At 33.2% G+C, this 25,268-nt stretch overlaps 1 protein-coding gene across 1 annotated transcript in view; it reads right to left on the reverse strand.

The window, feature by feature from the left end:
* Positions 1-1,499: 1,499 nt before the first annotated feature.
* Positions 1,500-25,268, reverse strand: part of LOC143225317 (uncharacterized) — a 35,874-nt gene continuing 12,105 nt past the window's right edge. The window contains exons 4-8 of the mRNA XM_076454466.1: positions 23,663-23,690; positions 22,239-22,330; positions 18,000-18,139; positions 12,388-12,576; positions 1,500-5,450 (exon numbers count right to left, since the gene is read on the reverse strand). Of these exons, the coding sequence (XP_076310581.1) occupies positions 5,400-5,450; positions 12,388-12,576; positions 18,000-18,139; positions 22,239-22,330; positions 23,663-23,690 (500 nt within the window). The 3' untranslated portion in view covers positions 1,500-5,399. The remainder of the gene's footprint in view (positions 5,451-12,387; positions 12,577-17,999; positions 18,140-22,238; positions 22,331-23,662; positions 23,691-25,268) is intronic.

Consider the following 25,268-nt stretch of genomic DNA (forward strand, 5'->3'; position numbering starts at 1 on the left):
CAGCTATCACACCAAACTTTGAAACTACAAGTGTATCTACTCGAAAATAATCATCTTGTGTGCACTCAAAGTTAATATAAGAAACAACAGTCACAACGACGACAACAGTAAGTAAAAATAAAACATTTCCAAAAACATCAATTTTAAACCGAATAATTTCACCTTTTTGAACATTGAATGTGAAACATTAGAGAAAAAACGACATTTATTAAAATTCAACATTATTACTTTGGCTTCAAGGGTTGGTTGTTGGTTTAGAGGGAGATATTTTGTCCCCGAAACTGTTTTACTGCTAATTGATCTCGAAGACAGAAGCTTTGGTCAGCCAACAACAAAAGACGCTAAGTTTCTATGTATTTTAAAATCACAAATAGATATTTAAAATAATTTTAGATCAGAAAACAATCATCACCAACAGTTTTTTCTTAATAGTATAAGTTTCGTACTTATAATCAACCATCGACTGTATCACTACTAACAACGAAACATGAAGAGATACTCTTTCTATCCCGTATCAACCAGTAATTTCTTCAAGAGATAAGCTTCCTATCCCGTATCAACCAACAACGTCTTGAAAAGATTAATTTCCTATCCTATCGCAACCAACAACTTCATATAGAGATGAACTTTCTATTTGATATGAAACAATAATTTCACGAAGATATGAGCTTCCTATTCTGTATTAAACAACAACGTCACGAAGAGATGAACTTCCTATCCGATATGAACCAATAATTTCAGAAAGATACAATTTACCTATCCGATATCAACCAAACAACTTCACGAAGATATGAGCTACCTATACGGTATCGGCCTGGCATGGCCATATGGGTTAAGGCGTTCAACTCGTAATCTAAGGGTTGCGGATTCAAATCCAGGTCGCACCAAGCATGCTCGCCCTTTCAGTTGTCAATCCCACTCTTCGCTGGTAAAAGAGTAGCCCAAGAGTTGGCGGTGGATGGTGATAACTAGCTGCCTTCCCTCTAGTCTTACACTGCTAAATTGGACGGCTACCACAGATGGCCCTCGAGTAGCTTTGCACGAAATTCAAAAACAAACAAACAAACCTATACGGTATCAGCCAACAACTTCACAAAGATACGAGCTTCCTATCCGATATCATCTTCATAAACATACGAATATAGGTTTCTGATGCCTCACCAAATTTTGAAGTTTGAACGGTAACATTAAGCCAATGAAAAATCCACAAAGTTGTTGTAGAATATTATACTTGAATCTACTATTCTGTGACACAATTTTATTATTAGTTGTGTATCACTTTTCTCTTGTGGTGATAAACATTCTTTATTTCTTTTAAAGGATGTAGTTTTGTAAAAATGTTCCTTAATTTAAACGTTATTGTCATCAGAACAGAAAGATAAATCTTTTAAGTTGAAATAATACCACATGCGGAATATAACGAGATAATTTATTTTACTTTCAGAAATTTGTCTACAACGTTAAGATAACACATTACAAAGAATACTGTACATGCGGTTACCATACAGACAACAGCTAAAATATCAGAAGTTCTTTTAAGTCCGAATCTTTAACATTAGATTACACACATGATCAAAAATGATTATTTTAAAACACGTTTCTGGCTTAAGTTTAAAACAAAAACGATAATTTGTAAACCATTACACGGATCATAAACTACAATATATCTCATTCACTTGGTGATCTGAGCGTTTTGGCACAAATTGTCTTTTGTTTAATTTCTCAATAATCTTTGTTTCCAGGTCAACTACTCTATTTTAATTTATCAAACTGTATCTCATCTGAATCCCACTTTTAATATATACTTCCTTTAATAGATCAAACTGTATCTGAACTGAATCCCACTTTTAATATATACTTCCTTTAATAGATCAAACTGTATCTGAACTGAATCCCACTTTTAACAACCAAACCATTGCTGCTCTTCCTTAATGATCAAATTGTACCTCAACTGAATCCCACCTTAAACAAACACGTCACTGCTTCTCTATCTTAATTATCAAATTTTATATTAGTTGACCTTAATGGTCAAATTTTATACCATCTGAATTCCACTTTTAACAAACAAGCCATTGCTACTTTCCTTTAGCTGTTCAAATTTTATCTCAGCTTAACTCTCTTTATTGCCTTTCATCTAAATACACGAAGATAAAAGAAACGTGTCATCATGTTTGCGAACAGAAATAAAAGAATCACATTAAATAATATTGATAAATATATATACACAACTAACTCTGGTTACAACAAACTCGAACTGCGGTGAAATATGTCACCTAGATACAGTGAGGAATAGCGATTTGTCATAAAATTACAATTATTTAATGAAAGCTATCAATAGCTATTTTTTTTCACATACATATGAATCTTCATCACTGTATATGTTTTTATATCCAAACAGGATTTTATTGTATACAGATAAAGGTGAGTTTCTTTGTTGTAGCAGTATGTCCAGTTAATGTACATTTTATAGCCGAAGGATATGACTAAATACTGTTTTCGCTTCAAAACTGTCGACTAAATTGGTGACTTAAATGTTAGATACGAGTATCAAATTTTCGTGTTCTGGGAAATACTCGTGGATAAACTTGTTTTGTTGAAAAGGTGTTGCTGGTATTTTAACTTTGGAATGGATAAAATATGCGTGTGTTTTTAAGAACAGTGCTTAAGTATTTAAGTACAAAAAGTAAAAATAACACCTGGAAAGTGAATGAGAAAGATATGTTATATAAATCAATTTAAAAACAAGAAAAAAGAATTATTTCATGAAAAAGTACTTGAAGAATAAAGTTACTTTACAACGAATAGTGATATTGACCGTAATATAATAATGTTCCGACGGCTGAAAGGGCGAGCATGTTTGATGTGACTGGGATTCGAACCCGCAATTTTCAGATTACGAGTTGAACGCCCTAACCACCTGGCCATGCCAAACCACTACTGAAAGGTTATAGAGGAAAAGCAGTTAATTAATACCACAAACACTTGGAACTTCACTCTTTTTTGCCAAATAAAAGTGGGATTGTTCGATCCAATATAATTTCCTCAGGACTGGGAGGGCGAGCACTTTCATTGACGGGAATCGAGCCAACAACGACAGGTAGTCGCGGAAGAAAGGTTTGTTTCGTGTGTCATGTTTCATGATGGCATTTCGTGTTTGGTGTGCTATTTGTTGCGTTTTGTGTACGATGTTTCGTGTATGGCATTACGTGTATAGTATTTCGTATGTGACGTTTTTTGTATAACGTTTCATGTATTTCTTGTGTGGTATTTCGTGTATGCATTTCATGTATAGCGTTACATGTGTGGCGTTTCCTGTGTGGTATTTTATGCTTGGCGTTTCCTGTGTGGTATTTTATGCTTGGCGTTTCCTGTTAACAACCAAGCCACGTGATCCTAAAGATTTTTTGTTGTCAGAATAATATATATTAAACAACATTCCTTCATAAAAGAAAACCTCTTCATAGATAACGTGAATATTGAATTATATCAGTTCAACAGGTCAGACAAGATGTTACTGGTGTCATAAAAGTGAAAATTACCTCTGTAAAATAGCAATAAAACACCAGCCTGATTTAAGTAAAATAAAATAATTATATTACAGGCACTATTAAAAATAGTGAGAAGAAAAACGTTTATTTTAAATTTCTTACTTAAGTAATATCTACATCCTACAAAAAACAAACAAACATGTTTTTGATACGTTTAGTGCTTGGAAATATGAGCGTCAACTATAGAACCGAATAATTTATAAGTGCACTAAGTAACAAAGACAGATACGTTATGTGTACGTTACAATGTGCAGTAGAGGGTTGATTTATGCCAGTTTTTGTAAGGCTTAGATTAGATATAATAAGACTGCAATATCTTTAGAAACCAACACATCGAAACGTAATTGTCATATATACTGTGTTTATTCTGATATTTTTACGCTACTCGTAAGGAATACTAATATATTCAGCCATATTAAAACCCTCACACTGATGATTTGTTGTTGTTGTTGAACACATGCGACTAGAATGGCTAAATAGAAACAGCTGTGAGAGCTTTGCTCAACGTTTAGCTGAAGAAATGCTAGAGAAATACCTGCTTTGTATTACCTCTTTTACCGAGAATGTACAAGTATTGAAATATAGGATTCTGGAAGCTGCAACGTAAGGATCATAACCGGTATAAAAATTTGAGAGAAGAAACCGATAGCTTATTTTCTGGTGACTTTCTCAGTTCCCTTATTCAGGACCAGCTATGTAAAGAACTCCGTGTTTTAACAGTGCGCTAAGATATTTAATATAGGAAAAAAATTAATATTTAAAAACAAAAGATTTTAAAACATCACTTACGTCCTCAACAAATATTTTGTTAAGCCTAAAAAGAAAGAAAAATTGAGGGTTTTTGTGGCTTTCACAAACAAAAAGAGAATCATTGGATTTATGAAAGTACAAATATATTTGAATTTTGTATGTTTTAGTGTGTTTGTTGACCGGGAAACAGTATAAAACACAACTTTTCATGCATTTAGGCAACGACCATTTCTTGTAGCCAGCTCGTCTGCCATGATTTATGTAACAAGTCAGTTCAGCTGCAATCCTAGTAAAGTTAAAAGATTTAACCCTGTTTAAAGATATTAAAGTTTCAAAACATTTGGTAATAAACATAAAACATAGTTACTTGTTATGATTTGTTAAAATGGAAATTAATCGGTAAATAAATACATAGAGGGACTCATAGTGACAAATTCTAAAATTTTGTAACTTTGGGATGGAAGTATAACATAAAATAACCGGATGTATAGGCCCTTCTCTCCTTCTAATTATTAATGAGTTTTTGTTTGTTTGTTTTCTCCACTGAGCCCTAACACCAAAAGCGTAGTTACACCTAATATTCAAGTTTAAGAACTTAGAAAAATATAAAAAAAATTAAAAGGGTATGTATTGTTTTTGTTCTTTCTTTTTAATCCATAATATTTTATAGAAAACTGTTTAGGTTTACTTGAACTCTTACGGTCATTGATATACATTTTCAACATGATTTATTTAAGAGTTCGATAAACATTCACTAGTACAGACTTTGTAATTTTACTTTTAACCAAAAAAAAAATATATATATATATATTCTAGAATACTGGAAAGGAAAATAAAGGGAAGCACATACATCCTTCCCTTACCCAAAACACCTTTTCACATATATACTACCACCAAACAATACATTTTGACACAGTGTATACACTTTTGCTAACACTATCTTGAAAGGTTCATAATAAAGATACTTTTTCTTTTCTTGTATAATATCATGTGACGATTTCTGACCAATCACAGTGTGTCATGGTAAAAATTACCCACTCAACATCTTTTCCATTGAGGCGTGCGTTGCCACTTTCAAAATTCTCTTCGTTAGGCCTTTCTTCATACTGCTGTAGATATGAATTTCCTTTGCTTGTTATGTCTGATTCTAGGCTGAAATGAACAAGATTGATTAAAAAACAGACATTCACGAAATAACTTCTTGTTTTTTAAAAATTGATTATTTTACAATTGAAAAGCAAAGAACACTTACCTAAAAATCATGCACATCAATTTAAACTATGAACTATGAAAGGAAAAAGTAATAGGAAAACAATTATAATAACAAGGTAAAAATAAACGCTACTCCAATTTTTCTCAAGCTATGCGGTGGCACGTCTTGATTGATCATTTCCACTTACGTCTTTTCATTAACAGAAGAAGTTTACAACGTCTGATGTACTTTGATGTATGAATAATGTTTAGGTATTGTTGTATTATCTTATTGTTGATATGGTTTAATTATTTCCCTATAATCCAATAACAGCCTCATTGCTTTATAGTCTTCTATTGGTTCGTCCTGGGGGATAGCAGTAAGTTTACGGAATTACAATAGTCAAATCCGGTTTGATCCTCGCGGCGGACATAGCAGATAGTTCAGCGTGGCTTTGCCCTAAAACAAATCCTCCCTTTTAAATGAGTATAGATACAAAATTAAAATATTGTTTTATAAATATGTATGTTAAGCCGATGCGTTTTAAAGTTGTTTAACTTATTTTGACTGATTCCTTCTGATCACGTACATCACACTGAAAAAAAACCATAAGATTTTAAGTATGTTTTAATTAATTTTGTGATCTCACAAATAATGCATTGATGTAAGAAAATTGAAATAATATTTAGTTACAAGAATAATTGTTACAGTGCGAATGTATTTTATAAACTAACGATATTGGTTATAGTTCTTTATACTTGTCACAAGACATTAGTGTTAGGCCTATTTTATTATCAACATCAAATTTTATTTTATTTTATCTAGTTCTTTCGCGATTTTCAAAAATTAGAGTAGTGTACGATATTGTATGCCATACCCAATGCCGACGACACGTTTTGCTCAGTCCAGAACTCATCAGACTGGGTGGGACATAACAAACATAGTGATGGTCTAAACATTTTGCTAAGACTATGGATATTTGTAATTAAGCACAAAGATACACAAAGAGCTATTTGTGCTCTACCTAACACGAGTGTCGAACCCTGGTTTCTAGCGTTGTAAATCCACAGATATTCCGCTGTGCCACTGGAGCGACTAGTTAAAGAATGCAGTGTTAAAAAATATTAGGCTTAATACTAATGTCTTCTGACAAGTAAAAACTGAATTTTTAGCCACCTTTCTATTAGTCTTCTTCGTATTTTTGGTGTGTAATGTTTTTAGGTAACTTAAATTGTTAGACGTTTTATAATTTATTTTACATTTACCTTGTACAGAACATACTCAAGGAACTATATCTTATTTCGTTTAAAATTACATTTTGAAACTTCTCTTAACCACTGACTAAAACGTATGGCTAAAAAAGAATTTTTGTAATACAAGTTATTTTTCAAGAAGATTGAAATATCTTACAATCTTAAAATTCTCTGTCTCATATAAAGAAATAATTATTTTAATTTTCAGAAAACACTGAATCTGTAGTTGAAAACTTGTAACCTTCTAAAAGACAGACGAAGTCTCAGTCTAATCGTTAACAATGGGTTTGTATTAACATCTTCACATTGTTAAAAAGCAATGTTTCAATCCAACCGTTAACAATGGTTTTTGTGTTAACATCTTCACATTGTTAAAAGCCAATGTCTCAATCCTACCGTTAACAATGGTTTTTGTATTAACAACTTCATATTGTTAAAGTCAATGTCTTAATCCTACCGTTAACAATGCTTTTTGTATTAACATTTTCACATTGTTGAAAGCTAGTTACTTGGAAGCCTACAGAACTGTAAGTATCAGTTATTACTGAGTGAGTTAAATTTTTCATTTTGATTTTCAGTTTAGAAGACGTTGAAAAAATAAATTAAACTGAAATTAAGCATCATTCTTCATATTCTTCACGCTTCAACTTTCACTGATCAAATATTCTACAAATTACGTCTTTAAATTTGCACAAAATTTATGTCACCTTTTAAAACCAAGCAGTTTTCAACAAACTGTTCATTTCAAATATCTTACGTGGTTGATATATATAATGTCTCTAAACTAGACTGAAACAATACAATATAACCACCACTGAGCACTGCGCTTCGTAATATCGAAGATTCCAGCTGCTTCATAACGCAGTTACGCATGTATAGAATCACAGAACTACTTTTTTTCTCAAAAGGTGGTACACATCAAAATGGGATTTCTTTCAACGTGGGACCACTTTCTTTTTCTAACTCACTCTTAACTATAAGACTGTGAAAAGTGCCAAACTCTTACTGTCGTGATAGCAGATCTAAAGAAATACACGTCTTTTTATTCCAGTTGCATTGAGCAAAATTTCTTACGTATCAAAAGATATATGTTGCTGTGAATGGCTATTGTTTCATGCAACAAAACGGAGAATAATGCCATTAAGGTGAAGGTAAAAAACAACTATTGTAATTATAATAAATGAAATACTTTCAGTCATTTGACATGTTTACAGTATTATTTTTCTAACAAAAGTAACATACTAACCGCACTATGCGTCAGTCATTTTGTAGATTGACAAGATACATCTAATTTTCATTGGTGAAAATTTTTATCTGAGAATCGATTACATTAACTCTTGCCAGTTTGGAATTAAGCAAAAAAAAAAAAATGGATATTTGTTTTCTAGCAGTGTAAGCCCGCAGACATTTCGCTGTGCCACTGGGAGGTAATTGTTGATAGTTAAAACTGTGTTGTTTTTAATTAGATGTGACGTCTTCCGTAAACATCAACAGCTGTGCCACTTTCATAGTGAAGTATTTCAACACGGTATATATTTTTTCGAATTTGTAAGAAATCTGTAACACGTAATTTCAAACAGTTAAAGATAGCACGAGACCGTTTTTCTTCGCACTTGTCTGTTGTGAGTTGTTTTTCCCTTTCATTTTGCTAGAGAGAAGTTAAACGAACATCAAATATGTGCGATGTGAAAACTGAACAAAAATATCGTGAGACCTTTAACATGTCAACTGCACATAATTTTGAAAATCAAACGTTCTTATAAATTGCTGATAGCTCACTTTGAGGGATGTATCACATTGTTTAACGATCACAGTAAGTAGCAGATGGTTTTATCAATTTTATTTATTTACTCTTATGAACACAGCAGATAGCTCGATGTGGTTTTGCCACACAGGGCTATCTGCTGTGTTCACCGAGAGGAATCGAAACACTGATTTTAATGTTATAAATCCGAAAACTTACCACTGGCCCACCAGTGATAGACTTCAGGGAAGGCAGCTAGTCAACGAAACCCACCGTCATCTGTTGTTTATCCATTACCAACAAGTAGCAGTATTAACAGTTATCTACCCAGGGCGAGGGTACGACGATGTTTCCAGAATAAAATAAAAATAACACTTATACAAAACACTACAAAGATGACGTCTCATTGGCAGGCTTCACCGAAGTAAACTATTATCATTCACTAGCAAATCCTTTGTTTCATTTACTACATCTAAACCTTATTCTGGGATATAAAATTGACAGGTTTCCCCTAAAACTAGGCCAGGTAGTGTTCCATTAAAAAAAAAAAGAAATATATTTTTTTGTATTTCGTGCAACACCATCTCTAAATCAGCAGACAGACTAGAAGTCGACAGATAGTCAACACTAGCTACCGCCAATTCTTGAGCTACTTTTTTTATCAACGAATAGTGGGATTGATAGTTACAGTATAACGTCCTCACGCCTAAAAGCGCAAGCATACTCGATAATGGAGACTCGAACTCGCGACCCTCAAACTGTGCGAGACAAGGGTTCTAATCACCAGACCATACCAGGAAAAAAAAATCCTCTTATCCACTTCAACTATTACATTCTATACTTTTTTATTTTGGGAAATCAAATTAATATTGTGCTAACAAAGTTTAATAATTTTAACTACAACTATAATTTGTTTAAAATTACCACAATTGTAAGATTTATGTGACATGGCAAAATAGTTGTACAGGAATGATTGCGTTTGTAGTGTGATTTATTTTGACAATAAAATTGCGCTAAACTCATTCAATGACTAAGTGCAAAAGCTTTCATGTATATAGATCAAGACACATTGTAATTCGTCTTCTGATAAAAGCAACCTACAAGACGCACTATGTATTATTAACAGTGATATTTAGCAATTTTCCACTTTCTGTATCTTGTATCGTAGTAATCTGAACTACTATATACTTCCAGTAAGTATGCTCCACTAGACCGTTACTTCACACATTAAATTTTAAGGCAATCCAATACGAAAAATTCTTCACTGAATTTCTTCCTTTTTATGTTCTTCCCAATGAAAGTACAGAAAATGTATTTGATAGACAAACATACTTAATTTTCATTAATTTGTTTACAATTTTGTACACTGATAAATTTTGTTATATAACGTGCAATTAAGTGTCAAACTTGGTCTGAATATCTGCAACACGTGCACAGTTATAAAACAAAACCTCTCAATTTTGAACAAAATTTTTATGAGCACGCCATCGCAAAAGTCTTAAATTTTTACTTCAGCGATATCTATAAGTAAAGGTCAACAGTGTTTTTGTTTTTGTCTTTCGGATTAAAGACAGCTGAGTTAGGACAGCCAAACTATGGAAGGAAAGAATGTTTTTGTTTTTGTCTTTCGAATTAAAGACAGCTGAGTTAGGACAGCCAAACTATGGAAGGAAAGGATGTGCAGAAACTTAAGAATTAGTTAGGCCAAGCAAACTAGATTAGAAGTTTCCACCTTCAATTCTCAAAAAAATCATACAAAGGACGATTACTACGATTTTTATTCGCTATTTACTGCCAAACTTTAAGCACTAATTTAATTACTTTTTAAAAATACTTCTAATTAAGGCACATTTAGCGTCACATGATATTAGTTTAAGCAATTAGTATAAATAATGATGATTCATACAGCTGTTCAGTTATGCCTAGATTGAACAACAACAACAAATACTGCACGGCCTGGCTAATGAATGAATATTTGTTGTAAAAGTATTATCAATGCCACACGTGTAGCTACCGGTTTGATCCCCAATTTTAATTTCATTCCTTTAAGTCGTACACTCAATCCTTTTCTCGCAGTACCTTCTTTATTTACACCTAAGATGTTTTTGAACAGAAGTATATACATATATATTAACGAAGAGGTAATAACAATAAGCCATATTACGCAAAAGTGATATTTAATATTTTAACCACCATCAATTAAAACATGTTCGGTGATAAAAGAAATAAAAACATATTTTTATTATGAACGAACTATAAAAAAAGTATTTTCTCCTAATATTATCTGGTATAACTCCAAAGTAGATATTGTGGAAAATTTCGTTCCTTTACCTGGTAAACCTACTGAATAGCTAGTTATTGTTTTTTCTGTACCTCGGTGATCATTGGCTGCTTCAAATGTGAACTGACATGAATAAAAGTTACATGGCCATAGCAAAGAGCAATGAGCTTTTAACCAAGATAATTCGATAACCACAAAGGGTGTTTTCTAGTCTACTGTGGCCAAGCGCGTAAGGCGTGCGACTGGTAATCCGCGGGTTCGCGCCCGCGTCGCGCTAAACATGCTCGCCCTCCCAGCCGTGGGGGCGTATAATGTTACGGTCAATCCCACTATTCGTTGGTAAAAGAGTAGCCCAAGAGTTGGCGGTGGGTGGTGATGACTAGCTGCCTTCCCTCTAGTCTTACACTGCTAAATTAGGGACGGCTAGCACAGATAGCCCTCGAGTAGCTTTGTGCGAAATTCCAAAACAAACAAACAATTCTAGTCTACTGTCATTAAACACTAATTAGCCAGAAACTGTATTTCCATTACTGGTATAAACCAACTGGACTCGTCAGTTAAGCTATTTCTGATTGGCCAGAAATTACAACATAATTGTCCAATAACTATAATGGCGAACTAAGACTAGTACTTTTTCTACAACCAGAAGACGCTAAAATTACGTAATTAATTAATACATATCATTATTCTGAAAGACAATTTTCTCATCGTGGGGATATATCTTTGCGATTCATGTTAACATTATTTGTAAAAGATTGTTAATGAAACTTTATTAATTAAAAAACACTTTTGAGCTCTAATAGTTGTTGAACAAGGAATTTTGTTATGACATCTTCTACCGTTAGGGGCCACCGTTCGTTTCTTCATAGTAAATTGTAAACTGGATGTTAACAGTTATTAACGAAACGATAATATTTGAACAACAAGGTGCTTCGAGTACAAGAGGTTATTTAACATGGCCGCACCTATTGGGAGCCACCGTCGTAGGTCATAGATCAAGGTCAAAGGTCAAACAACAGTAACTTCGGAACAAAACCCAGCATATAAATACCTCAAAAGGTAAGTATGAAAACAGTAATAATCTCACATTTCCTAGAACTTAATTGAGAAACAATGAATTGCAAATTGTTTGCTAACTTCGCATATAATTTGCATCACGCAATTTCAGTTTCTGAATATTATATGTATTAAAACGTAACGAAAATAACAGCTACCTTAAAAATTAACATGCATTGACAAATAGTAAGAAAAAATATATCACACATTATAAAGGGTAAATGTCACCATTCATGAGTTTGATTTATCCGATTTATTTATTTCTTATCCTTACTTAATACGTAAATTTTTCTTGTTGTATCTATTTACCGTTAGAACTAACTGTAACAATGTTATTATAGTGTTGTTTTTCAAAAATGGGGCTGGAATAAAGTAGTTTAAATATTATGAAAAACCTTACAGAAGATAATTTTTTGTAAAATAATATTTCAAGGACGCTAGACTCATTGGACACATTTGCAGTCGCAAGGTTCCACTTATTTCGTCTTCTAATATATACATATATAAACGGCGAAGTTCAAAAGGAAACGACTATACAGATAGGAAATAGCTACCATAGTTACCGTACTACTGAAACCACTCGAGTTACAATTAAACGTATAGTCTGCCGATACGTTTTCTCCACTGGGTCTTTGGAATGTTGATAGTGTATTACAACCAGTTGAGTTTCTCTGGGTAGATGGCTCTTTTGTCACCAGCGAAAACTCGGCAATGCAGCAGTTTCGGTAACTTGAGTGGCATCCACAGTTTTTCTGTACTCAAAGTAGTGGAAGAGATGATCAAACGAGACAATATATATATATATATAACTTAACATCTAGTCACATTCTCTTTTTTTTTCGTTAAACCGGATTTCCCTAAACGTGAGTCTGTAAATTATTTTGCTACTTTTAAACGTTATTCAGAGACGTCAACAATATTATTTCTTCAAATTTAATCAGAAAGAGTCACGTGACTTACGAGAGACAAAAAGCCTCGCTCCTACCTCTCTTCTAAGGAAGCGTTCTGCCCGTGAAAAATTAAAATGAAGTGCACTCTAAACACTTAGACCCCGTAGTTTAAAGTATATGTTATAACTTAAGTTTTCAAATATTTTACGTTCGAGGCCATAATGATTAAATTTAGAGCTTAAGCTAATATATTAAATTGGTAATTTACATTTATATATGTGTAATGTATTTCACACATAATTTACTTTACAACTATTTTGTTTCACACCAACTTTATTCCCCATCACAGAAACGGTGTTTTAAGTTTCACACCAACTTTATTCCTCATTACAGAAATGATGTTTTAAGTTTCACACCTACTTTACTTCTCATTACAGAAACGGTGTTTTAAGTTTCACACCCACTTTATTCCCCGTTACAGAAATGGTGTTATGATTACTTTTACACTGGGGGTGCACCCGGTGTAAATCAACTGGAGCCAATGCTCTTGGGGGTTCAGGGGTCAAGCATATATTTTCCACACATACGATGCCGAAACGCCCTCCTTCTCTCTCGCTCTCTTCTACTCAGGAGAAACAGCGGTAACTCTTGGGTTTACAATGCTAAAATCAGGGGGTTCGATTCCCCTTTGTTGGACAGGGCAGGTAGCCCGATGTGGCTTTCTGTAAGAAAACACATACAAACGTTCTATCTTTCTAAAAACAAATAAAAAGTAATATTTGTATACTGATGTTGCATTTTGGTGAGCTTTGCAGAGGGGATAAACACATGATTGATGGTGGTAAGAGAGGATGAGCGGGTCAGGATCAGCGAGTGCACAACGGTCAAGGACTTCTCTCTTGGACAGTGGATTCCACTCTTGAACGCACAACACTATGTGATAAAACAAGGATCTGATGTGGCACTTTGGATCTCACCTTGCGCTTTGGTTGTCATTTTTCCCGATAAAATTGTGAATGATTCCCATTTAAAGCGAAATTAATCCATTTTTTAAATACAAAATATAGAAAAACTAAAACTAAATATTCGAGATAAAACTAAAAAAAACAGGAAAAAATACTGGTCCAAGATTGTGGAGTTATTAGCTAATCAAACTTATGTTAGCTGTGGGTGTGGCCCAGAGTGGGTAAAGCCAAATAATAACCAATGATGTGTCTTTAGATCCAAACTACAAAGTTTGGTTGAGATTGGTCCAACATACAAACTTACCAAGTTTGGTTGAAGTTGGTTCAACATATGAACCTACTTAGTTTAGTCCAATATACCAGCCTACCAAGTTTGGTTGAGATTGGTTCAAAGACCATACCAGCCTACCAAATTTGACTAAGTTTATTCAAACGATCATACCAACCCACCAAGTTTAGTTGAAATTGGTCCAGAGACAATACCAACCTACCAAGTTTAGTTGAAGTTGGTTCAACATATGAACCTACTTAGTTTAGTCCAAATATACCAGCTATCCAAGTTTGGTTGAGATTGGTTCAAAGACCATACCAGCCTACCAAATTGACTAAGTTTATTCAAACGATCATACCAACCCACCAAGTTTAGTTGAAATTGGTCCAGAGACAATACCAACCTACCAAGTTTAATTGAAGTTGGTTCAACATATGAACCTACTTAGTTTAGTCCAAATATACCAGCTATCCAAGTTTCGTTGAGATTGGTTCAAAGACCATACCAGCCTATCAAATTGACTAAGCTTATTCAAACGATCATACCAACCCACCAAGTTTAGTTGAAATTGGTCCAAAGACAATACCAACCTACCATGTTTGGTTGAAATTGGTCCAACTTAGCAATCTACCAATCTACCAAATTTGGTTGAGATTTGTCCAGAGACAATACCAATCTACCAAGTTTGGTTGAGATTGGTCCAACATACCAACATACCAAGCATGCTTAAGATTGGTCCAACATACCAGCCTATAAATTTTGGTCGATATTGGCTCAGAGACCACTGTGTAGTTTGTAGACAGTTTTTTATAAGTATAGATTCGCGCATTTCGTAAAATTTCACTTCCACGCTATGAGTATTTTTTCCTATGATATAATTGCACGTTCTCTTGCTTGTTTTATTTAAGTTAAATATTTATAATTTGGATATATATATATAGAAAGAAAGAAAGTACATCGAAATGGCATATGTTAATCTTTTCACAGAAGTTGGGTGCACGTTTTTAAAAAAAAATCTAAATTAGCTTCGTACTTTTACCAGTTTTATTATTTTAACCTTTTAGAAATCATTTTTATTTACAGGAGTTATATTCCTTCCAGTAACAAGTAAACTAAGCCTGCAAACTGCATATGGTAATTAATTTTTGAGATTATTTTCAATATGTCAGAAGAGTTTGAAATTAAGGTAACACTACAAAATACACTAGCCAACTGCTTATGTAACTCATAGGATCAATAGAGAGGGGGCGCTAGAGAAAGAAAGCAAGGAAAGCTAAGTTCTCAGAAGTTAGTTTTTAATTATTAGTTACTAAATATTATTCCTCATTTCGCTTATATATTCTAATCACTTTTAAGTAATTTTGAAATCCATCAATTAATTTGGATGAACTCATTTGGATTGTGCAATTTCATATTGTTACGAAACTAGGCTTAAGCAGGGTTTGTTTGCTGCTATAGTTTCAATACTGTTATCTATATAAATATAACAGTACGTTCTGTTGTATGTTCATGTAACTACATCGCAGGGTGTAGATGGATCCTCACCAAAATTGGTATGGAGGTTCATTAGGTCCATGCAACTTTTCATGTTTTAAGATAACCTTTTTTATTTGGTTAATTATTATTTACTCCATTAATTAATTATTTATTGTCACGTTTTTTTTCCATTTTCCTTTTTTTCCATCTTTCTCTTCTTCTTCCTAATTCCATTTTTAAATGTAAATACAAGAAGACAAGGTTTTTAATAATAATAAATTAAGCAACAAAGTGGTTATAAAAGACGTTTTCCACTTCAGTACGCCATATCTCACAAATAAAATGGCGGAGGAAGGTGAACTTGCCCAGGATTGGTAGGAGTTGTCACGTGTTTGTTCTGTGGGTACAGATGAGTCAGTCACTTGATTGTAAAACAGTCCATTGAGCCACGATGAAACTGACAAGAGTGCAGACAGGTGATCTAGTGACATGTTATTAACAAACGGATGCACTTCTAATGCAATGTCAGAGAATGCTGTGAAGGACTTTGTTCCAGTGTTGCAGTGTGAAGATTCATATAAAACATTTGGCTAGACAGGTTGCACTTACGATGATCCTTGTACAAGCACGTCACCCATTGCTACTGAAAGTATCTTTGAAGTCAACCATGCAGCAATGTATGTTATGCTGCCTAGTGTCTGGATTTGCTAAATTTGACCATTTGTAAGCTCTTTGGACACATTTTCGAATGCTGTCTCACAAGTTGCTCTACATTCAAGCACTAAAGAAGGTGAATTGAATCCAACGTGTTGATTTTACCTTGCAGTTTTTGAAAGACCGATAGTCGATGACCACTGACCCGTCATTGTTTTATGGACTGATGAAGCGCACTTCATGCTTTTCGGAAGTGTCAATACACGCATTATTTGGTTGGAAACTAATTCCCATGTAACTCTTCCAATACGCATCCACAATACTAAAATGACATTGTGTTGTGGTTTCAAAGCTGACTTTGTTATGAGATTTCACATTTTGAAAACAATAACTATAAATATCAGCACATGGACTATAAACAGTCCATGTTACGTAATACTGTGTAATGTTTATGGTCACTACAATTCCCATGCTACAAAATATTCTTCCATGTATATAATCGGTAACCAGGTCAAATGCATTTTGTAGAAGTACTTTGAGGACGGAATAATTTCACATCACTTTCTTCTTGAATGACTAACACCAGTCAATTTATATCTCTGTTTAAAATATGAAGAGCAGATCATCGTAGGAAGCATTGCTAAATATTAACTGTACCATAGACAGCAATGATATCCCTGCACGAGAGGGGACAGGGAGAGGGAACTCTGACTTAGCTATTGACCTTTTCATTGTTACTCATGCTTTATTTCTTCAGTTGAAGTAGGAGTAACTGCATTTTAATGGGCAGTATCTACAAGCTTTACACCTTTTGTATATAGCCAAGAAAGAGTCACTAGAGAAACCCAGTCAATACAAGCTTCCGACAGAAAATAGAGTCTAAACCCATCAAAGAGATGAGTCAGTAAAGTGGTTGTCAAACTAAACACAAACTGAAGACAGAAGAAGTAAAAGAAGACTAGTGAGAAAGGACTAAGTCAACTGAAACACACACTGAGACCAAATAATGTAGTTAGAGAATATGAGATCAATGAAAGAACAATATGATTTAATCAAACTACCTCAAATTTACGGCAAAAAGCAGAAAAAGTAAGCAGACAACTTATGTGAGCAATATGACCCAGAAGACTCCATTATACCTCACTAATATTAGAAACTGGCAGAAAATATGAAATTTATATCAACTGTGACGAGATAGCTGAAAGGTTAAAACATTAAAACTATTAAATGGATAAGTAACACATTTTTGCTAGTTTTAAAAAACAGGAAAGCCTATACTATACAAGATAGGCGTGGCAGGAATAATCATAGACGACAGAAATTAATAATAATTGGAACTGGGTAAACTGGAGAAAATTCTCTGGGCAATAGATGCTGCAATAGGCTTAGATGATGTAAAATACTGCAAAATCAAACTCTGTCCATGAAGAGAAGAAAAGAGAAGGAATATTAGCTTAAGTACAAGATCTATCAATGAGGGAGGCGAAAAAAAAACTTGTATTAAAAGCGTTTTATGGACAGAAGTTACCAAATAAAATAATAAAAAATACCAAAAAATAAATAGCAAGTAATAATCAGTAATAACATAGGGAAATAGTCAGAAAACAGTTCCTACTTGTCGATTATCTCCATTTGTTTAGTGATTAGTAATTAGAGACAGTGCTGCACTACCTAGGTGGCTTACTGCCAAGAGTATTGCGTTTGTAGTACACAATTACAGGGAAAAGAACCCGTGCTTTGGCCGGAGCAATCCTACTGCATCATGTAACTTTATAAATAAACTAATAAAACCTAACAGGGCCTGGTAATTAACAAGCATGCCTACTGATTATAACCACACATCGTGGCCTGTAGTTACATTATATTATCGCTATTGACCCTTTATAACCTATAATTATCAATACAGAAAGCATTTCTACCTGCACTTCCAATGGATTATTATTTGTAGACTCTTTAGGTACTCCAGCATAGTTCTTTTGTCTGGTATGAACTGTCGCACTTTGTTCTGACGGAACTAGAATCTCACAGAAACTCTTCCCTTGTTTTCGTTTGGGTAAGTCTGAGACATTCAGAAACAGGATATACAAAAACATTAAAAACCATATACCAATTTTAATCATGTTAATTTGTAATTTTTCATTGTTATCGATATACATTTTTCTATTAAAAATAGCAAACAATATATTGATTTTAGGAATACTTTCCAAAAACAACATTAAAAACGTTGTGAATTATAAATAGCAGGCCTAGTGATAGTAAGGTATCTTTCAATATAATAAGACATACATTACATAACAATTAAACTATCGTTATTGTAAAATAAGTTCACTACAATAATGAGAAGCAAATTAACAACGTCAGATTATAAACTGTTCAAACGACATTGTGAAATAAGCACACTGCAACAATAAAAAGCAACTTTAATGACATTTAACTTTATACTGCCTAAAAGATATTGTGAAATACGTCCACTGTAAAAATCAACAGAATCTTTAATGAAGGCATCAGTTCCAAGTGATCCAAATAAGCAAGGTTCTAACAGTCTGTTCATGTTGCCAATACTGTTCACTTGTGTGAATAATTTCAAGCTGAATGAAGCCAGCCTTGTAATGAGAACGAATCTGTATTCCATTCAAACAGAAAACAAATTGTGGAGCATCTCATTTCACCAGATTCAGACTTTGTAAGTCGCAAAACTATAGTTCTAATGGATACAGACAAAAACTATCACCAAGAAATACATCAGTAGTGTAAACAGATCTCCAGTGTTCGGTACTATGACGCAATCAGCCAGTTTTACAAACATTTTGGACGTATTGTACATTTACGGTGCTTTAAGTCCCATTATCTGATCTAAATTTTCACATTGCTATACTTTCTCGTTGCAACAATCGTGGGGTAATTGTTATTTGATCGATAAATGTAAAGCTAGTCTCATTGTTTGAAGGTGCTTTAGTTTTAGCTTTTAGAGGTTGCACAAATGAAATTTTATTACATCGTGCTCATTCCTATCTTGTTTCCTCACTTTTTTTCATGCACCTTTTCCTCCCCTTTCATTCTATTTAAAAAAAGTTTATCCACTTACTAAAATATTATAATACTGCTTTCTGCAGAAATAGGGTTACGTTATCGCTTAGTATTTTCAATTATATTGCTACAGCAAAGTCTATGTCGTAGTATAAAAAAACATTAAACTCATGAATAGGCACTCCTCTCTCTACCTTTTTATTAAATAAACTTTTAAATTCACCAAGCAAATAAAATTCTAGTTAGGTAACTTATTTCCTATGGACGACATCAAATCTAAATCTATTGAAAATTATAGTTTTACATTTGTCCAAGTTATATCTATATGCATAAAGCACAAAAAATCTGCGTGTCTCTCTGTCTGTCCTTTATTTAACTACTCTTACGTCACTAGGCGTATTTTAACCAAATTTTGTGAAAGGATAGTGTGAAACAATAGAAATGTTAATGAGGTTCACAACCTCTTCCACCTCCTCATTATTACTGTTATTGAACATTTATTACCTTTGACGTAAGTTAAAGTTAACTATATCCATAAATGGCGCCACATTTTTAAACGAAAAAACAAATTTCATTTAATTTTCCTGTAACACAACGTACGCAGTGTAGAGGGAGCAGATAGTGCCTTAGCCTATGTATGGAGGAATGCAATGATGAAAACAAACTACCGTCACTATTCCAATACCATATAAACTCAGCTGAAGTTTCTTCTCCAACAATCTTCAGACTGGTAAGAAGAGTCGTTTAGGTAAATTATACCAACTTCTTACTTTAACCTGTGATCTTTGAATTTACGGCCTGACATGGCCAGGCGGTTAGGGCGCTCGATTCGTAATCTCAGAGTCGTGGGAGTTACACGAGGGATATCTGCACTAGCCTCCCCTAATTTAGCCGTGTAAAACTAGAGGGAAGGCAGCTAGTCATCACCACCCACCGCCAACTTTTAGGCTACTCTTTTACCAACGAAGAGTGGGATTGACCGTCACATTATAATGTTCCCACGGCTGAAAGAGAGCGAGTATGTTTGGTGTGACGGGGATTCGAACCCGCGACTCTTGGTTTGCGAGTCGAGTGCCTTAACCACCTGGCCATGCCGCGCCCAACTTTTAAATTAAAATTAAAATTTATAGCTATTTGAAATCGCAATACGTAATAAATTGGGATCTCGTCCCAAATAAATCGTAATATGTAACATAATCGACAAATACTTTACGGGTAAAAATGCTAAATTTTGGTCGGATGATTCCTGTTGCCAGCAAAGCACTGGTTGTGATGTTTATTTCTTCCAGAATTTTAGCACCAATCTATCCACAGGGCTATGTGCCGCCCCTAGTGTCGTTCTGATGAACTAAATCCACGTCCAATTCTTAAACTACTCTTGTCTAACTGACACTTATAGCGATCCCATGGCCCCAGAGTGCTCTAATTTAAGTTGTTTTTTTATTCAAAGTCCAGACTGTTAACCATTAAGCCACGCTCAAAGTCTGTAATATTATACCCTTAAGGTATTTATAATACTGTATACTCCTAATGTTAAGTTAAATTAGCAGCAATCCATTAAAGAATTAAATGCAGATAAAATGTATTATTTATCCAATTTAATATCTGTATCAAGAAACATTAATAATTCGCCTGTCTTTGATCAAAACTAGTACAATATCTAAAGTGCCACATAACCATTACTTATATCTCATAAGAACAGTATCATGCTAGTATAATTTATAGATGTTTGGAATTACTGAGAGATATTCTGATGTGAGACACAGTTGGTTCGTGCAACACATGGTAGTATAATTAACAAGTCCTTTGCACTTTCTTATCCTGATTTTTTGGGAAGATGAGAACGAAAACTATGTTACAAGTAGCTGATTTAATATTAGTGATAGCCAAAGTTATTGCCATACTGATCAAAGATCTGAAATTGTAGACATATCATAATTCAATGCAGTTGCTATTTGATTCTTATATTTATGTATGTGCTATAATTAAATATGTGTGTGTATGTATACAGCTGATATGAAATTATAGTGGGATGAAATGTATCATAACTACATCTTGACTTTTTTTTTGAGAAGGATATGTGACAGCCCTTTACTATCTAAAAATGTACTAAACACTAGAAATTTCCCTGTACCTAATGACACTGGAAATCAAAGAAATATGAATCATCTTGGGTTACAAGAGCATCCAGAAAGAGACTTGGAACAAGTCGTATCCCCACAGTGGTGATTCTGAATTTTGTTTGGGCTTGTTTTTGTTTATTGCAAATTATATATATTTATATATATAGCTGGTGATAAAGATGGAATACATTTAAAATTTATAAATTAGAATACATTATTTCAAAAATTTTCAAAACAAGGAAATCGATTTTAATATTTTTAAAACATGAACAAAATGAATCTTTTTAAAATATACAAATTAAAAGTGTGAGTTATATGTAAAGATTAATTAACAGTTTGGTTTGGTTTGTTTTGAAATTCGTACAAAGCTACACGAGGGCTATCTGCGCTAGCTGTCCATAATTTAGTAATCTAAGACTAGAGAGAAGGCAGCTAGTCATCACCACCCACCGCCAACTCTTAGGCTACTCTTTTCTAACGAATAGTGGAATTAACCGTAATATTATAACGTCACCACGGCTGAAAGGGCGAGTATGTTTAGTATGACGTGGATTCAAACTCGCGACTACTTAACAATGACGCCGGATACAAGTATTTTTTTGGCTACTATAAAATGATAAAATATTTTTTTAAACTGTCATCGGTATTAAGTACATTTTGTACTTAATTACTTGGAATATCTGTACCGAGCTAAGACTTTTTTCTGGACGATATTTAGAATTTTTTAGCAACTCTCATGAACAGAAAAAATTTCTTAAAATTTGAAACAACATTCACCGGAATAGTTAGTACACTCAATGGTGACATTTCACCTCATACATATCTGTGGTGCACCTCCCACGGGTATCGAAACACGGTTTCTAGTGTTATCAACATTGCTTTGCAGGAGATTTACGAATGTACTGAATTATTTATTGTATCGAATACTATTTTATATTTTGTTTGTACTACAATTAGCGGCTCGCTTAAAGGTACACGGACAGAAAGATAGTCGTGTAGAATAATTACAGTTCCAGTCGTCCTTGGTAGGAATGATATCCGGATCTTTCGAATCTTGTTCTCCATTTTCCGGGATATTTTCTCTCTGTAGCTCATTCGAACTGGTAATAATAACAACAAGGAATATGTAAGTGTAAAAACTGAAATAAAGAAAAGATGTGGATAAGGTTGGAAACGTTTTGTTTTTAATTAATTAATTTCTTTTTCAACTGCTGACCATGAACACAGGGTTGTATGTGCGTTTTCTAAACACGTTCACATTTCGTGTTCAGAAGGCTAGTGACATATACTGCACAATGAGTACTAGAAACAATTATTTAAGAGTAATTTTGAAACACTGAAGTGTTTTGGAAATACATTAAAATAACTTCTCATTTATAAGAAAATCTTTACTACTGATCCTCTGAAAATATTAACCTTTGAAGTCCAGTTATTTTTTATAGAGCAACCTTATGGGCATTTTCATTCTGAGTGATATAACTGACAGCAGCTAACTTAGTACGTAGTGTATATATCAAACTATTATAATATAAAATGCAACGTACGTTCCTTTCTTTCTGACTTCATTAAGTAAAAAGTCAACTTCCATATGTATTAAAAAAAACACAATAATTGTTTAATTTACAATATCTGTATATATTCATATACACGTATTCCTACATTCCAACCTATGAAGACTACAAAGGAAAAAGAAAAATACAATTATTGTAAAACAATAAATAACTTTAATTACACTTAACACATCAGTGTTAGGCTTATTTCATTGCATAATACTTATTCAGTCTCATAGGAGTTTGCAAGGATGAATGAAATGTATGTTGTATTCAAAACACTCTAAGTCACGTAGACATCGCTGATAACATATTTTGTTAAATTCAGCGTTTATCAGGCAAGACTGAGAAAAAATAGTAGTTGGAACAATGTTTGTATAGTTATTTATTACAAAAAGATTTCTTATGGTGTTGACACCTATTTTCTATTATGATTAATAATATTTATCGTAAGGCATTATTATTAGTGACATTATATTGTACAGTCCCTTTATTGGCTTTCAGTGTATCCCACTTCCGTTATGCAGTATGCAGTATGACAGGAAATGTTAAATGTAAAGAGATTAGTTGTAATGAGGTTTTGTTTAGAATATATGTTTGTAATAGCGATGCCTAATTTTCCTATATGACAGAAAATAAAATAAATTAAACATAAGTACATTAAGATACGTAATAAAACACACGCATAAGAACGTAAAACAGTTCAACTGGTTGAGTAAAAAAACTAATAAAACAGTTTTAAAGTATCATTTAAATGTACAAAACTTGTTACGATTAGCGGAAACATTTTAACTGACATAATTTTATACTTTTAAAACACATAAAATAGCCTTTACGTTGTTGTAGTAAAACATCGACAAAGTATAAAATGATTTTTATTACCTGGTTGGCATCTGGTCAGGTGTATCATCTGAAACAAGTAAAAATGAAAACAAGCAAGTTTTCAATTCTTATTACAAATCACGTAACTTCAATTTCAATAATTCCAAAGTAATACGATTTTGGGGAGAAAAAATTAGGAAATATAGTTCGGAAATAAAATAAAGTCGAATAAACTGTGCTGAATGTAGGATTAAACTACTGTTTTTGGAACAAAGAATGATTTGCAAACCATTTGATCTATTTTTCTCATAGCGAGTTGTAATAGATTTTTTCGACGACTATGTTTTTTTTCCCACAACCAAGCTAAGGAATACTTTTATCAGAATCGTTGAAAGGAAAAAAGAGCATAGGCTTATTTGTGATATATCCATCTCGGGTATCGAAACCCAATTTCTAGCCTTATAAACCCATGCACATACGTGCCGCCGTGCTACTGGGAAGCAAAAATTTCATTTGTGTTATTGTTGTTTTTATAGCAAAGCCACATTGGATTATTTGTTGTATCAACCTCGGGGATCGAACCCCTGATTTTGGCGTTGTACATTCGTAGACATACAGCTGTCTTACCACGAAACGTGGGACAAAAAAATTTAACTTTCGAAGATCTCAAACTTATTTTTAACCCAAAACATTTTTAATACAACACCAAGATTTGCTAGATAAAAATCAGATAAAAATGTGAGATAACATACTTAGTATACTATCATTCTCAAAAACTAGACAACAATAACGTGAGATAACATACTTAGTATACTATCATTCTCAAAAACTAGACAACAATAACGTGAGATAACATACTTAGTATACTATCATTCTCAAAAACTAGACAATAATAACGTGAGTTAACATACTTAGTATACTATCATTCTCAAAAACTAGACAACAACAACGTGAGATAACATACTTAGTATATTATCATTCTCAAAAACTAGACAACAATAACGTGAGATAACATACTTAGTATACTATCATTCTCAAAAACTAGACAACAATAACGTGAGATAACATACTTAGTATACTATCATTCTCAAAAACTAGACAACAATAACGTGAGATAACAACAATAACTTAGATAACATACTTAGTATACATCATTCTCAAAAAACTAGACAACAATAACGTGAGATAACATACTTAGTATACTCTCTCAAAAACTAGACAACAATAACTAACAACTTAGTATACTCTCCTTCTAACAAACTGGACAACAATAATATGTGAAACAACATATTTAGTATGCTATCATTCTGAGAAACTGAGCAACAATGACATGTGATATAACGTATATAGTAAACTATCATTCTCAAAAACTAGACAACAATAACGTGAGATAACATACTTAGTATACTATCATTCTCAAAAACTAGGCAACAATAACGTGAGATGACATACTTAGTATACTATCCTTCTCAAAAACTAGACAACAATAACGTGAGATAACATACTTAGTATACTATCATTCTCAAAAACTAGACAATAATAACGTGAGTTAACATACTTAGTATACTATCATTCTCAAAAACTAGACAACAACAACGTGAGATAACATACTTAGTATACTATCATTCTCAAAAACTAGACAATAATAACGTGAGATAACATACTT

Source organism: Tachypleus tridentatus, chromosome 9 (genome assembly GCF_004210375.1).
Source record: "Tachypleus tridentatus isolate NWPU-2018 chromosome 9, ASM421037v1, whole genome shotgun sequence".
Classification (NCBI taxonomy): domain Eukaryota; kingdom Metazoa; phylum Arthropoda; class Merostomata; order Xiphosura; family Limulidae; genus Tachypleus; species Tachypleus tridentatus.